The 15,339-nt window shown below is 29.0% G+C and overlaps 1 protein-coding gene across 2 annotated transcripts in view; it reads left to right on the forward strand.

The window, feature by feature from the left end:
- The window catches only part of LOC112598425 (TWiK family of potassium channels protein 18-like), a 28,723-nt gene extending 14,931 nt beyond the window's left edge, over window positions 1-13,792 (forward strand). Inside the window, exons 1-6 of one of the 2 annotated variants that reach the window (XM_025344886.1) lie at window positions 1,373-1,892; window positions 3,825-4,125; window positions 9,150-9,352; window positions 11,494-11,802; window positions 12,075-12,155; window positions 13,426-13,792. In XM_025344886.1, coding sequence (XP_025200671.1) covers window positions 1,587-1,892; window positions 3,825-4,125; window positions 9,150-9,352; window positions 11,494-11,802; window positions 12,075-12,155; window positions 13,426-13,614 — 1,389 coding nt within the window. In that variant the 5' untranslated portion in view covers window positions 1,373-1,586 and the 3' untranslated portion in view covers window positions 13,615-13,792. Of the gene's footprint in view, window positions 1-1,372; window positions 1,893-3,824; window positions 4,126-9,149; window positions 9,353-11,493; window positions 11,803-12,074; window positions 12,156-13,425 lie in introns of those variants that run through there. The other variant, XM_025344885.1, reaches the window with a different exon arrangement.
- The last annotated feature ends 1,547 nt before the right edge of the window (window positions 13,793-15,339 follow it).

A 15,339-nucleotide genomic window follows, 5' to 3' on the forward strand; every position in this document is an offset into this window, starting at 1 on the left:
AAATATTATTAACAAAGAATAACTACTTCTCTCACGTCCCTATTTGTTTATAACTTATAACACATATAACAATTACTTTAGTGCTAAAATATTAAAACAATTCTCTATACTCGATCTTAACAACTGTGATAAATTTTTTAATATTTACAAAACTATAAATACGCAGAACTTAAAAATAAATTCTTATTTCAAAGTATAATACATTATAATGTGTAAAAACGTATAAATGAATAATAATTTAAATCAACGAAATTAAAATTTCAAATTAAATGCTTTACTTTTAGTTTAAAAAATTTTTGATATTAAGTACAACTTAAAATTTGCATTGATCACCTTTATTTATATGTAATAATATTTATAAATATACATTTTTAAAACTTTTGGAACTGTATTCATTAAGTTTTGAAACGATTTTATTGCTACTATACCTATAGCTAACAATAATAAATCAATTATTATCCCAAGTAAAAATAAAAACACGTTAATGCAATGGAGTTCTAGCTCTAATATACAATGAATAAGTAGATATACTTGTCTAAAACAAGTACTGTAACACTGCCAATCGGGCACCTAGAAAAGTTATTTTTATGAAATTAGCACGTATTGTAAAGGTGTGTGTTCAAACAAACTTAAGATTGAGAGCTAGTGGATGGTATATGTGATGTACATCAATCATCTCTAATCCCTATTATATTAATATTCTGTTGTGGCGGTGGAAATTATCACTTGTATACTTGGATATTTGTCTAGAAAATAAATTTTAAAAATCTGGATTTGATATTAATACGTTTTTGTTTTAAGATATCTAGAATTAGAATTTTAAAATTACGTATTAGTATTATGTACATTTTAGATCAATGTATATTATTGTTATGAAAGATTATTGGACTTCACATTGTGTAGGTATTCTAAAACTTCAGTCAATTTTTTAATATAAAATAAACATACTGACACTTTTATTCTTGATGTGATTTACGTATAAATATTCTACATTGTTGATCATTTTAAAAACATGTACCTATATAGTAAAATATATAAATCTTATTTAAAACAAAATAATAATTTTTTACACTTTTATCAATATTATATTGACTAGAAGATATTTATATTTAACTCAATATATTATATCCTATCTCACCGCATATCATATTATCGATGGCGCATATTTAAACTTGATAAAAAAAATATATTTTGTATCAATTCTCGAGCAGTGATGATAACAATGTTTATGACGAAAATCGAGCAATGGCAGAAGGACGAACAGTAGACTGCGCGCGTGCTAGTCGCTGCTTTTCGGTTATATTTAACCAAGTTCTATTTATACGCAGCCAGGCATATTGCGGGCTATGACACAGTTTAAATGTTTTTTATGTGATGTGCTGTGTCAGTACACCAACGCTGGAACGTCCGATGGTCAACGTTTTCGGTGTCAGTGGCGTTAGCAGTGACGGCGACCAGCTTGACTTTAAAAAAAATATATACATATACATATTATTACACCGCGTAAGATTCGCTTTTAGTCATAAAAATATCTCAGTATTGACATTGTAACACTGAACAATCCTGGTCGCGAACATCGCCTGACGATGAAGAAAAGCGACGATGATGACGACGAGAACAACGAGAGTTGTTACACGGATTATGAGACCGATGGTTTCTGGAGTTCAGAGAAAACACTCATGGAATCCGTACAGGGAAAAGGAAATACGAATACAGCGACGACAACCCGAAGGAAGAAGAAAAAGAAAAAGGCCAAAGACCGGGGAGATAGCAAAAAGAAGCTGGACGAGGCCGGAACGGGACTGAGACACCAGTGGCGAAGTTTCCTGCAGGAGCACGACGACGAGTGGAAAAAATTCTGGAATGCCGGACGCAAATGTTTTATCAACACGGTATAGTTAGAAACATGGTATAGTTGTGTGATTGGTGGAGGGTTAGTGTGGGTGGAATAGGATGTGAAGGTGTACATTGTTCAGACGGCGTCAAATAATCGATCGCGTCGCTGGCGATTCCGTCTGCAGTAGAATTGTAGCAATGGTAGACCATAGCCTATAATGCGATTTTCGTACCTATTAACATTTTTCTTCGTGACATTTCCCACTGACCGATTTACGAGTTTCAGCATAATGGTAAAAAAAATACGTCATGTGTATGAGGGTAAGGCTGATTTAAGTTTGAAGACTTATAAAAATCCGCAGTAACGCCATAATATAGAAAACATATTTTTATTTTGATTCCGAGCACTGCGAGATATTAATCGATTATAAAATACTCGACGTATTTTTTTTTTTTTTTTAAGTGCACAAGATTCTAACTGATGATTTCGTGTATTTTAGCTGTCAATATTTTGTACTTAAAAAACTCATTTTTGGACTGACTCAGTAATTTTATTTTGCTTTATATTACGATCAGCTAATGCCGACAAATAGGTTTTTTCGTGTGTAAAAATTTACTGAAAATTGATGTTTCACCGCCGCCACCATTTTCTGTTGCATTATAGCCAACAAATATACGATATATACATATGTCATTCTTTTGAAGTAAGACGAGTGGATTGCACAGTTTTTCCGGTCCGAATATCTAAGTCCTTTTCTATGGTAGAAACAGGAATCGATTTATAATAGTGTGTGACTATTACCAAAAAATATTTTCGTGTCGCAGTAAAAATTTCGTTTAAATTGCAACCAAGTACTTTTCAAGACACACACCAATTACTGCCCACATTTTTTAGCATATATACGAATTGCGGCTCACGTTATTTTTGGATGATTACTAATTAAAAATATAAAAATTAACTTTATATATTATTAACTATAATTTTCCTTTTTACACAAACCGTTTAGAAGTAAATTATAAATATCGTTTTGTGGCTTTGAATACAATATTTAAAATAATAATAATCTATTATTATTTAAATTGTTTTGCTAACTTATGACTGTCATTATATATATATAAAACTTCAACAATATACATTAAAATGATACTATGTAGTAAACATAATATAATATAATAAAATGTATAATATTAGTATAGTTATAAACTTATAATAAGATTGCTGACCACTGTCGACTTTAATAAACAGGCAATGACAATATCATTAATTATTAAATATATATGACGGTTAAGAATATACGATGGGCACACGCATCATAAGATGATAGAAACATTAATCGTGAGCCGCAACTCGGATATTACACACCTTTTTTTGAAGTTATCTCCAAGAATCAACTACTAGCTCCGCGGAGTCGACAACGTGGTCGATCACAGGTTTAGTCATAAGGGAAGTAATGGGGGACAGGAAATGACCGCTTGTATAATCACCTCAGCCGAACCTCTATATATATAAATACATATTTACATGACCAAAGGCGCCCGCAGACGTGTTCATCAGTGGGGTCAATACAAACACGAATACATATATATATATATATAAACATTATGCATTTATGTATCATAAAGACCGCTAGAGCACTGAAATATAAAAATCTCATAACTCAAAAGTTTCTTATTTTCTTATTAATTTTATATTAATTAACCAATTTTATGAAAATATTGAAATTATCAGTCATTATTTAAAAACTTCACAAGCCTGGACTGTGTAAAAAATAATAATTGAACGTATTGTTTCGTCTGTTATTATTTGTACGTACAATTTTTTTTATTTTGTTTTTGTTCTTTTGCGTGTAACAAAAAAATCGATATCGACTAAAATAGCGGGGGGAGGAGTGGGTGGAAAAACTTCCCCCGTCGACCCCTCTCTCCCTTCTCCTTTACGAGCGCCCATACCTAACCTGATGCGTCCATTACTGGTGACCAATGCACAGGTGATACTGGTGGTCATGTGCGGCGTGGGAGGTGTGGTGTTTCGTTACACAGAAGGCGCGTTCGAGTCGTTCTACAAGTGCGGTGTGAAGCGGGTGAAGCGCGACTTCCTGGACGGGCTGTGGACGGACAGCCGGCGGATGGGCGCGGACCAATGGAAGCAGACGGCCCGCCGGAAGCTGGTCGAGTTCGAGGAGCAGCTTCATGACGCATTCGAAGCGGGCACGACCACGTACAGCGGCCGGAGCTCGTGGAGCTTTGTCAACTCAGCAATTTACTGTTTCACCGTGGTCACGACCATAGGTAAATGTGCCCATTTCGCACCCCGACGCACGCCTGACAGACTTGTCGGCTCAGCGTGAAAGAAGTATTGTGTTTCTGTCTCGCGAATCGATCAGAGCACGCTGCGGTGGTCTAGCGGCGTTTGACCATTTTACACGTTGATTTATTGACACACAACCTCCCCACCCACCCCAAAAACCAACAACGCCATCACCACCGATGTGGTCCAGTCCCTTTTTCCGATTTAAATGTGTATCGCACGACGTATTATGTTGCAGATCAAACACACGGATAATTCAAATAACAGATCCGATTCGTGCGCTTTGATAATATCATGAAAATAGTGTTTTGGATTAGCTGTTTGAATTTAAATACGATACAATGCATAGCTTTACAAAGAACTATCACGAGATAAAATACAAAAATTATTTTTTTTTAGTTTTCAAGTTCTTAATCATTATTATTGTTCGTCGTTATTCGGAGTTTCTCAATAATTCAAAACGGAATATTTTCATATTCCATAGCGATTTGTTAATGATTTACAAACTAATTCATACCACAGTCGGCATAAATGAGTGTGTGTAAGTTTTGGGATCAGAATTTATAGATAGAGGCGGGAGGAAACGTGTCGACTTGGCAGTTTTTTGTAATTTAATCAAGCTTTAAAGTTTATACTCGCTCGGCCAAACTTTATACTCTCACGTCCTCCGATGGTAATATTTTTCATCCAACAAATTAATTGGAAAAGAAATGTGTTTTGCAGATATGACGTAAATTTTGAACACGCGATTAAATTAAGATGACTGGATAACACGGTTCTTTTTACGGCCTTATTCCACATTTTTCTAATATACGCCATGATGGCCACAGGTATAATGATCACATAACGTATATAACATTATATAGCATATATATTATATTATGAGGTCTCGAAAACGTTTGACTACATTTTAACGGTGCGATAAACACAGTTCACCTGTGGTCTTATCATGCCAAAACTTAATCATATTTATCACGAACACTATAAAATATTTCTATATTTTCGTTAAACTTTTATCGTAAATAGTACAGCATAAGTTATAGGTACTTCACAGAGAAAATATAATACTAGTAAAACACGATTTATCATTTTTTTGTGATTTTTATAAAACCTGGGAGTTATTTTAGTCTGATAATATTTTCAATATAGGTAATTGTCGAATTTCGGATAGTATTATTGTGTTTGCTATATGCGAATATTCAGAGCTGTAACTAGGGCTTGGCAAGACTGGTCCAAGCCAAGGCCTCAGCAAAAAAAGATACGCTAAAACCAAAAATAAAGTATGGCTATGGCCTTTGTTATTAATAATATTAATTTTATTAAGAATATGCGCAAAGTAGTCATACTATTTATCAATATAGAGAAATTTTAGGAATATATATATATATTTTATAAGTTCATAAAAGAAAATTCTAGAAAAATTTTACGGTGAGTTGTTTATTATTGTCACTATGCAAAATTTTATGAATTTACTTATATTAATATAAAGTGTAATCTACGAGTAGGTTCTATGGTTTTATATAAAAATAATATTGTCTATTAGGTATTTGAGAAGTCACTATTAATTACTATTTGTCAGTTTTTATTTTTTATCGATTGAATTTGAATTTAAATAACGTAAAAACAATAGTTTGTTGATGCATTTAAAACAATGATAAAAAAACATGAATTAACATTCAAACATCTATAAGTATATATTACATGGGACCAAGTGTGTTTATGGGAAAGAAAAATTAAACATTTTTAAGAACGGAAATGAATTATTGGTCAGGTTCACTAGTACACCTAACTACAGCTTTGCGAATATTATTTAAAAATTAAAAACCGGTATTGACAAATTTTCAAACAAATAAAATACTTTTGTTAATAAAAAATATCATTTTTTTTATAATATTTTCCGCTTCTAAAATAAAAACATTTTTAAGTCATTATTCTTACAGTATTATCAATAATGCTATAAGTTTATTCAATATTTAAGACTCATAAATACTTATATTGTACTTACATACTAATAAAAGTATATATAAATATTTTTAATTACACCAAAAATTGGTTAGATTATCATAATATTACTACGACAGACAAACGATTGGTGGTTGATGTTTGGACAAGAGTGATGAGACGGTTAAGTTATAATTTTATCTTGGCGCCCATTTTTCACATATAATAAATATTCACTAGGTTCCCTTCGTCTAAACTTTAAATGGTTCATAAATCAATCTGATCTAACTCTCTTGGTATAAAATATTTTTGTTAGTGCTAAAATTCTAGTCTTTTTATATTAGTTCTCTTTTCGACTAGATCCGGCGCAATGTATTTACAATTTACACCCAAAAATTCGTTGCGCCAATCGATATACAAAATTATAAATATGCGCATTAACAACAAAACAACACTACATGACACTGATTACACGCAAAACACAATATTCATACCTTCGTAGAAAATCTGAATAAATTATCATTTATAATATTATTATGTCTTGTGAATAATAATAATCTTCTAGTTGAATCGCTTCCATTATGTTTCGTATTACTAACTTTACCCATTATGCCGGTTGATATCCGTTATAGGTTCACATAGTATAATAGTAATCCATTGTTGAACAGAACTAAAGAATCTAAACATCCCTCAGTCATAAGGTGTATTGAACGATATTAAATATTATTAATATTACATTGGTCCAGTATTTACATCGTGAATAAAACAAATTAGAAATAACAAGTATATACCTTGAATAATTCAATAACAATTATTGTTATCCATTGTTACTTTATGTAGGTATTTAAAATGTATACTGCTTAGTGCATAGTGTTGTTCATTTTTGTTTGACCTACAATACGTATTTAACATGTGTAAAGTGCGCATTTTCTAATGAAAATTTCGTTATTTATACACAAGTACACTATGTAGCGTAATTATATAAAATTAATTACATACATATTTTAACAAATTACTTTCTTATTGTATACACGTGTACATTATTAAATATGTATATTCAAATGTCTTAACTACTAAAACATTTTACCAACTAATAGAACACTCAAGTAGATTTAATGAAATGGGTTAAGTTCAAATTATATTTATAATTTAAAAATTAAATTTATCAAAATTAGATACGCTTATTAGATTTGTAGACACACATAAAATATAATAGTTGACTCATGAAATACGTAAAATGTCAAACAAATTATCATTTATAATTATTTTAAAAATGGAACTTGAACATATTATCGACAGGCGATACGAATAGTGCGCATGTTAATATGATATTTTTTTCCTTGCATATTATGTTACTGGTAGACACAGTATGTTACTGCCTATCTATACCCAACACGTTGTATGTAAATGTCGTAAATTATTGACGGATCACGATTATCAATAAACTCTTCATTACATATACTGTGAGATAATAATTAAATACTTACCAATATCTAGTTAGTATTATTGAATGGTTATTTATTTAAACTAAATAAAAATATTATGTATAAAAACCTGCTATTGGAGTATTAAATTAACTAATAAATTAATGTAACCATCAATTTTGAATTAAAAATCATTTACATAACATTAAAAATTTAAAAAATAAAATTTTATATTAAATATATACTATAATAAATTTAATAGAATTTAACACTCAATCTAAAAATATAACAAATATAATATAATATAACATAACATAATAAAACCTATCATGTTAGACTAGCATATTATACATTTTTTTTTCGAAAGTACCTATAAAAATAGCAAAATAACATTTTTGTTATATTGTATTTTATTTTACATAGGTACCTCTATACGTAATAAAAATGCGTCAATTGGTTATTTTAAATTTTAAAATATAAAACAGTTTTTCTGAATCCTTTGTTTTGATAAGAATTCATATTAATAAAAACTAATAGTTCTGCAATATCTTTTACCTATTTATACGAAAATTATTCTGATAATGAAATTAAAAATTTAGATAGTTATTAAAATTGAATATCAATTCACTTAAAATTATGTTAGATCTGATTGTATCATATTAATATTATTATACCTCAAATTATACAAAAATACATTTTTTTTAAGGGTTTATAATTTTCAAGATAAAGAGTATTCGCTGTTTAAAAAATTACAATTGTATGTAATATTAAAACGAATATTAAATGATTACATTATTATAATATGTATAGTAAAATCATCATTTTATTAACAAAGTCAAACAATATTATTATGTTAAACACTTCTAATAATTCCGTAAAGAAATGATTTTAGCTTATATACATACAAATTCGATTTATTCATTTAGTATGAGAGTTTGACACACATTATATTTTTTTGTTATGTGTAAAGCACTTTTAACAAATTAAAAAAATATACCTATTTAATAGTTTTTAGTCTACATATTTTAGCATATTTATATTGTTTATTACTAAGGCTAGCTTTACAAATATGTAAACTACCCCGTCACACAGAGCCTTATGTACATATTTAAAAGCCCCGTGGTCAGACGGCAAAAACAAATTATCGGACATTTATTGCTTTAGGTACATATTTTTCAATTAATAATTACCAATACCAATTAATTTTCTAGTTGTTCATAATTATAATACAATATTTTAAATAAATTATATATAATTAAATTTAGTATTATTATATTATAATAATATATTGAATAATCGACTAGAACGAATTGTTTTCGTGTATTAATCCAGTCATTCAGATATTTTGATAAGCATAAAATCTTACCATCAATGAAGCCTCAAAGTAACACCTGAATGACCTTAACACACCAGTACGCTACTAAATAAGCCTTGCAATAATATTTTTCAAGCGACATAGATATTCACCCAAGCCCTTATAGTAATTTACATTGAATGTTGTAAACATTCTTGTTTTTTTTTCTTCATTGTTTATTAGGTTTTATATTTGTTTATTGATATTGCATACCTTGTAAAAAATACTACAAATAGACTCCGTTCTTATAAATTAGATAACTTACGATGGATTGTTATTATTTCAGGTTACGGTCATATATCTCCGTCGACAAACACTGGACGGTTAATTACCATTGTGTACGCAATATTTGGCATACCGATATTCCTTATATTATTGGCCGATTTCGGGAAAATGTTCACCAGAGGCATTAAATTTCTCTGGGCGTTCGTCCGGCGTCTATACTACACCGGCAGCTGTCGAAAAGTTCGCAGAACTGCGCCAGTTCAAGTAAGTTAAAATAATTTCCATGACCATAATAAACCTTAAACTCCACGAACCGTATAGCGTACAATAGTACTATCACTTATGAATGACTTGTAGATTTAGACTATGTGAATGTCAAACCTTAGTTTGTCCATAAAAGACACGCATGACTTATAAACTATTTCATTTCAAAATATTTTATACATTTTATCCGGAGTAATGCGTGCACAATACTATTAAGTATAAACCCAATGTGAAATATATATTATTTATAATTAAGCGACCTCTGCGCATTGCATAAATATATTATTACATTAATTGCTTTATATCACACGCGCTTTGACACGTTCAAAATATGATATCTATTAACTGTTTCATATTATTAAATTACTAATTATTTTATTCCATGATTCCTTCCTATAAAATAGTAATTAAAAATAATAAATCTAGAAATTCAAAATACATACGATACATAAATAATAAATGTTAACAGAAGTTGACTATGGAAATATGAAAACCATTTATTAATTTCAAAACAATAGTACATTTTATAAAATAAGAACACATACAAAAACATAACTTTATATATCTATTAAATAAATAAGAAGTTTTTATCAATCAATGTAAAAGCTGTAAATTAAATTATGTATTATTTACTAAACTAACTTGAGTTTATATTTTGCTAATATTTTAAAAGTTTTATAATTTTGAACTGTCGATGAAATAAATGCATTAAATTTAATATGTAAATATTTCTATACTTAAAATAAATACAATATTATATGTGTAATGTGTATGCACTTTTAATGTATTAATTTAAAACACATTATTTTATAAAAAAAACAGATTAAAAATGTGTCGAAAGTGTAATATGTTTATAACAAGTGTTCGCTTTTGTTTTTCTTGATTCTATATTCTGTAACCCCTTTCAATAATCAAATATTTAATATTTTCGTATTTCAAGAGTATATACACGCGAATACAACTGTTTACTTATTTAATAATATATGTTGATAAAACGATACGTATAATAGTTAAAACCCACTTATTAAAATTTAAAGTAAAATAACAAGTAGGTATAATAACCACAAAACAAACAGTCGTAAAATATTAGAAAATTATAGAAAGGCTACTGTTCTTATTTTTTAAGTGTCGCATTTAACAATTAAAACCAAGGTTCAAAATGTACAAAAACAAACTACGAGTATTTAACTCTTTTAACAAAAAAAAAAAAAAGTTCTTTTCTCTTATCTACAGTGACCATATTAAAATAAGAGATTGAGGGTATCATTTGATTTGATAGGTCATTGCATTTCAAAAATGTTAGTAATTAATTTAAAGCTACAATGGACGTTGAATTAATTAAAAAGCCAGCAGTGACGGCGTTAATGTTTCGTTTCGTATTTCTATTAACTGGAGAAAAACATGTGAACAGTAATACATCGAAGACAATTCTATTGTTTTTGTTTCCATAAAATATACAAAATAGCTTTTAAAAGCTTTTAGAAATCAATTACTTCATAAGCCCTGAATTCAAACATAGAAATCTAATTACTATTGATTTTAAATTAATTTGGTACAGTGTGTTCGATATTATGGTGTTTACCAAACACTCTGACATTAAATACTATTTAAACGCTTATTGAAATCAAAAGCATATCAAATTTAAAATTTTTACCAAAATCAAGTATAAAAATATAATACTTTCATTTTTTACCGAATAAATTATGTCTCATTACGTTTTATGTCAGGAAATAAGAGATTAGACAAGCATTTATCTAAATCATCTTTTCATCAAAACGTAATATTTTTAAAACTACTTAAAATTATGATAAACTTTACCTGAAAGAAAGTAGACTTTTTGTAAAATATTAAACCTACTTAAATGAATTTTAAAGCCGAACCAAACCAGTATTATAAAGAAACAAGTTAAACGATTATAAGCAAGTATAATTTTTTTACATTTTTATTTTAAGTATTTACTTGCTTAAGCCACATTAATTATATCTGAATCAAACTATCAACATATTTTATATTATATTATATGTATCAATATTCGGAGAATTCGCTTTCCTTCAAATTTCAATACACGTCACAGTTTTCTGGTGTTTTATTCCTCCAAATTATTCTAACGAAGCTCAATGCTGACCATTTTTTTTTCCAAGGAGGTCATGAAAGGCGTACAGATGATGTACGACATTACCAAGTTCCGGAGGCCAAGCAACATGTTCAGTGGGGTTCCGGACGGACAGTCCGGATTTCCTCCTACATCTCCCAGCACGCCAGCCTTAAGCGTGTACACCATTGACGATGAGTTCAACTTGCCTGTTTCGGTAGCATTCGTCATGCTGGTAGTGTACATCGTCATTGGAGCCATCATGTTCTGTTTCGAGGAAGGATGGGGATTTTTTGAATCTTTCTATTTCGTCTTCATATCCATGTCGACAATTGGATTCGGAGATTTTGTACCCAAGGTGCGTCAATAACCATTTTATTAAAATAACTTATTACGTCTGTTAATCTCCATAATAATAATATGATTTTAATAAAAATAAGCCATTATTAAAAATCATTGAAAAGAGATTAAAAAAATTAACTGATTTGAAAAATGAAATGTGTACAGTGTACACCTCTCATAAAAAAAAGTCTTATCGAGGATTCTCCATTACCATTCAATATTTTAATAGCAATATAATATATTTCTATTTATTTCGTAACCATTAATAATTAAACATTTGTTTCACAGAACCAACTCGTGATGATTGTATCTATTGTATACTTAGTTTTCGGACTCGCACTAACATCTATGTGCATAAACGTGGTACAGGTAAGAGTCGACTATTTCGTTTTTTCATAGTGTATTTTGTTTAAAAAGTATTGATATTAAAATATTAGATGGCTCGGACACTATTACAAAATACTCGGAACATTTAATACTATATAGAAATATTTTAATATTTTCCCCCTGTTCATCAGCCGGTCACTCTAGTGAAATTATATATGAACGGTCGTTAAAATGTTGGGAAACAAAAACCTAACAAATTTATTTTTAATCGTATTCATCCGAGGCTCTGGGCCATATTATTTTATTATACATTATTCTTCATTACTCCACTCTACCCTGTAAAATTATAAGTAACTATACATAATATATTATACGTACACGGGACTGTTTCCGAGCCGAATTTCGCATTTGGTATATATATATATATTTTTTTTACAATTAGTATTTATGCATGCGATTAAGAAGAATACGTTCAATCAATTAAAACGAAATTTGTGACAGATTTGACCTATTATTCTTTCAACGAGATATAGGGTTTTTCCCACGAGGTCGTTTTTATTAACGGACATGGTGTGCTCTTTATTACGCCTAGCTTATGAATATATGCAAGTTTCCGGGTGTCCCGAATCCCGACCGTCTCTGGATTATTAATCGTACAGTGCATATAAATATATATAATATGTATTTGGGGTTCCTACGGCGCAAGAGGATTTCGGTTCCTGTAAATGTGTACGTTGCATTATTAATTAAACAGTAGGTACACGTGGCATAACGATATTTCCTACCCACGGAATGCGAAATCCAAAGGATAAACCTAGCCGTTGTTATTATTTATTTTGGACGCACCTCAAAGCGCACGTACCGCTAGCTGACATTTTTAATGTAAGACACTCGTATTTACCGTTAATGTTTGTGTTTTCGGATAAAAAAAAAAAAAATTATAGTATTCCAAGTAGCCTAATATGCGGTGGCTTAAGGTTTTCAAAAAAGTATTTAATTTAAATTGTTTATTTAACCGTTTCATGAAAGGTCTTTTGAGACTTTAATATTTTATAAATTATACAAAAATAAACAAAAGTAATCAATCAAATATAATCTGAAGTAAATGTTAATGGCCAAACTGTACTGATCATTGAATCATTATTTTAAGGTTTTAAACATTATATTATTAAGCACAGTATTTTTAGACAATTTTTACTTCAGTTAAATCATTGGAGCAAAATAATGTAACTAGGACTCCGTCAAAAACCAAAAAAAAAAATCTTTACGTATACAAAGTATTATACGATGTCGTGTTTATACTATATTTCAGGAAAAATTGCAGAATTCGTTCAGACAAGCGACGACCAAAATAAGTGCAACAATTGGTCTCGGGTTACCAAGGACAGATAATAACGAGCCAGCACCTATCGTGGTGGACGACATGACAACCATCGACGGGAACGATATGATGACAACCATCGATGCGGACGCAGTTACCGATAACGACGACGACGACTGATTTTCTTTTTTCATTTCAACGATTTGCGATGACCAAGTATAAATTATATTATTATACGAGATGCCGGATTCGAAGTTACGATGTTATGATTTCCTTTGGTTGTATACAATAGATAATAATAATGATGCACTCTTCAGAGTCCCGTAAAAATGGAAAAATAAAATTGTGTATATATATATGTGTGTGTGTGTGATCAATATACAATCAGTCAGTTTTTTTTCTTTTCTTTTTTTCTGCGTTCTTTATTTATTTTTGTACGATCTGTCCTATTTGCTGTTAATACATTGATACATTTTTGCACTTCGTGAATTCATAAAACGTAAAAACTACAAACATAGTACCAAATTTCGTAAGTGCACGTGAAAAATAATAAATATCGTAAACGAGATTTCCGCAGAGGTATATCAATATATCAATACATTTTCTTGCCGACGATTATCATAACCACCCACTTTCAAAAAAAGGTCGTCATTCAAATCTGCACATTTTTCCCAAAATCAAATCGTCCAATACCACACATATTTTTCTAAATCACATTATCGTTTAGAACCGCACACCAATTAATCATATTTAATCAAAATCACAAAACCATATCCAATGAAATTAAATTAATAGAATACTTGAAAACATTAATAATTAAATGTATTCAAATTTAACTAGTACCTACTATACAAAGTTTATTTTATCTTCCCGTATGTTGAATTATATTTAATTAGTATTAAAATTAAAAGATTTAATTTAATGAATTATTTTTACTATGATTTATATAGTAACAATAAATGTTTAATTTTGACTATAATTAAATGTGTGTGGTTTTAAATTATCGACCTTCTAAATTTATCTTTCTAAAAATGTAAAGAATATGTGCAGTTATGAATGGTAAGTATGTGGTTTTAAACGATGCCTGTACTTGTAACTTTTGATTTATCTTAACAATTTTAAAAAAAACGTTTAGTTTATTTGCATTTTTAAAATGCATTAAGTACCTATTTAAGATTTGTTGTTTCTATCTGATAACAAGTATTTGAGAAATATATCTTAATAATAAATTAATAAGTAATAACATATTTTATAACTGTAAAATATAACCTGTATTTTACACATTTTCTTTAGACGCGATACATATAGTTTTAGAGATCTCAATCAATTTAAAAATAATAAATCAAGTATATTAAGCAAATCAATATTGGTTATAGCCGATAATAGTTTTATTTTAAACTCGACGTGTATACTTACTAAAGCCAAAAAATTAAAACTTTGTATTCAAAATATTTGTAACAAGTATGAAGTAAAAATTCTACGAGAAAACATCTCAATATTAATTTTTAATTTATAAGTTGTGACCAAAAATAGTTCAAAAGCAGTATAACAACAAAGATTATAAATTATAATTTATCAAAATACAAGCTATGCCTATTCAATTTATTACATCGTACAATTGAAGAGAAATAATAAATATAAGATCATTATAAAAATTATAAAAATTAAAACTAAATATAAAATATATATAACACGCTTGAAATAATTAATGCATTAATGCATTAATGTGCTAATGTAAATAGCTAATTGTTGTACATTAAAGAAACTTAAATAAGAAACTTTACTATTCTTAATCAATTTATGTCTCACCTGGATGAAATAAAAAGTCTTAATGTTATTTTTATGCTAATAGAATTTTTGAAAATTATTTGAAAACATTTTTTTAGTAGGAAAAATTATTTGAAA

The sequence above is a fragment of the Melanaphis sacchari genome, unplaced genomic scaffold (genome assembly GCF_002803265.2).
Source record: "Melanaphis sacchari strain LSU unplaced genomic scaffold, SCAv2.0 Contig48_pilon_pilon, whole genome shotgun sequence".
In the NCBI taxonomy this organism is placed as follows: domain Eukaryota; kingdom Metazoa; phylum Arthropoda; class Insecta; order Hemiptera; family Aphididae; genus Melanaphis; species Melanaphis sacchari.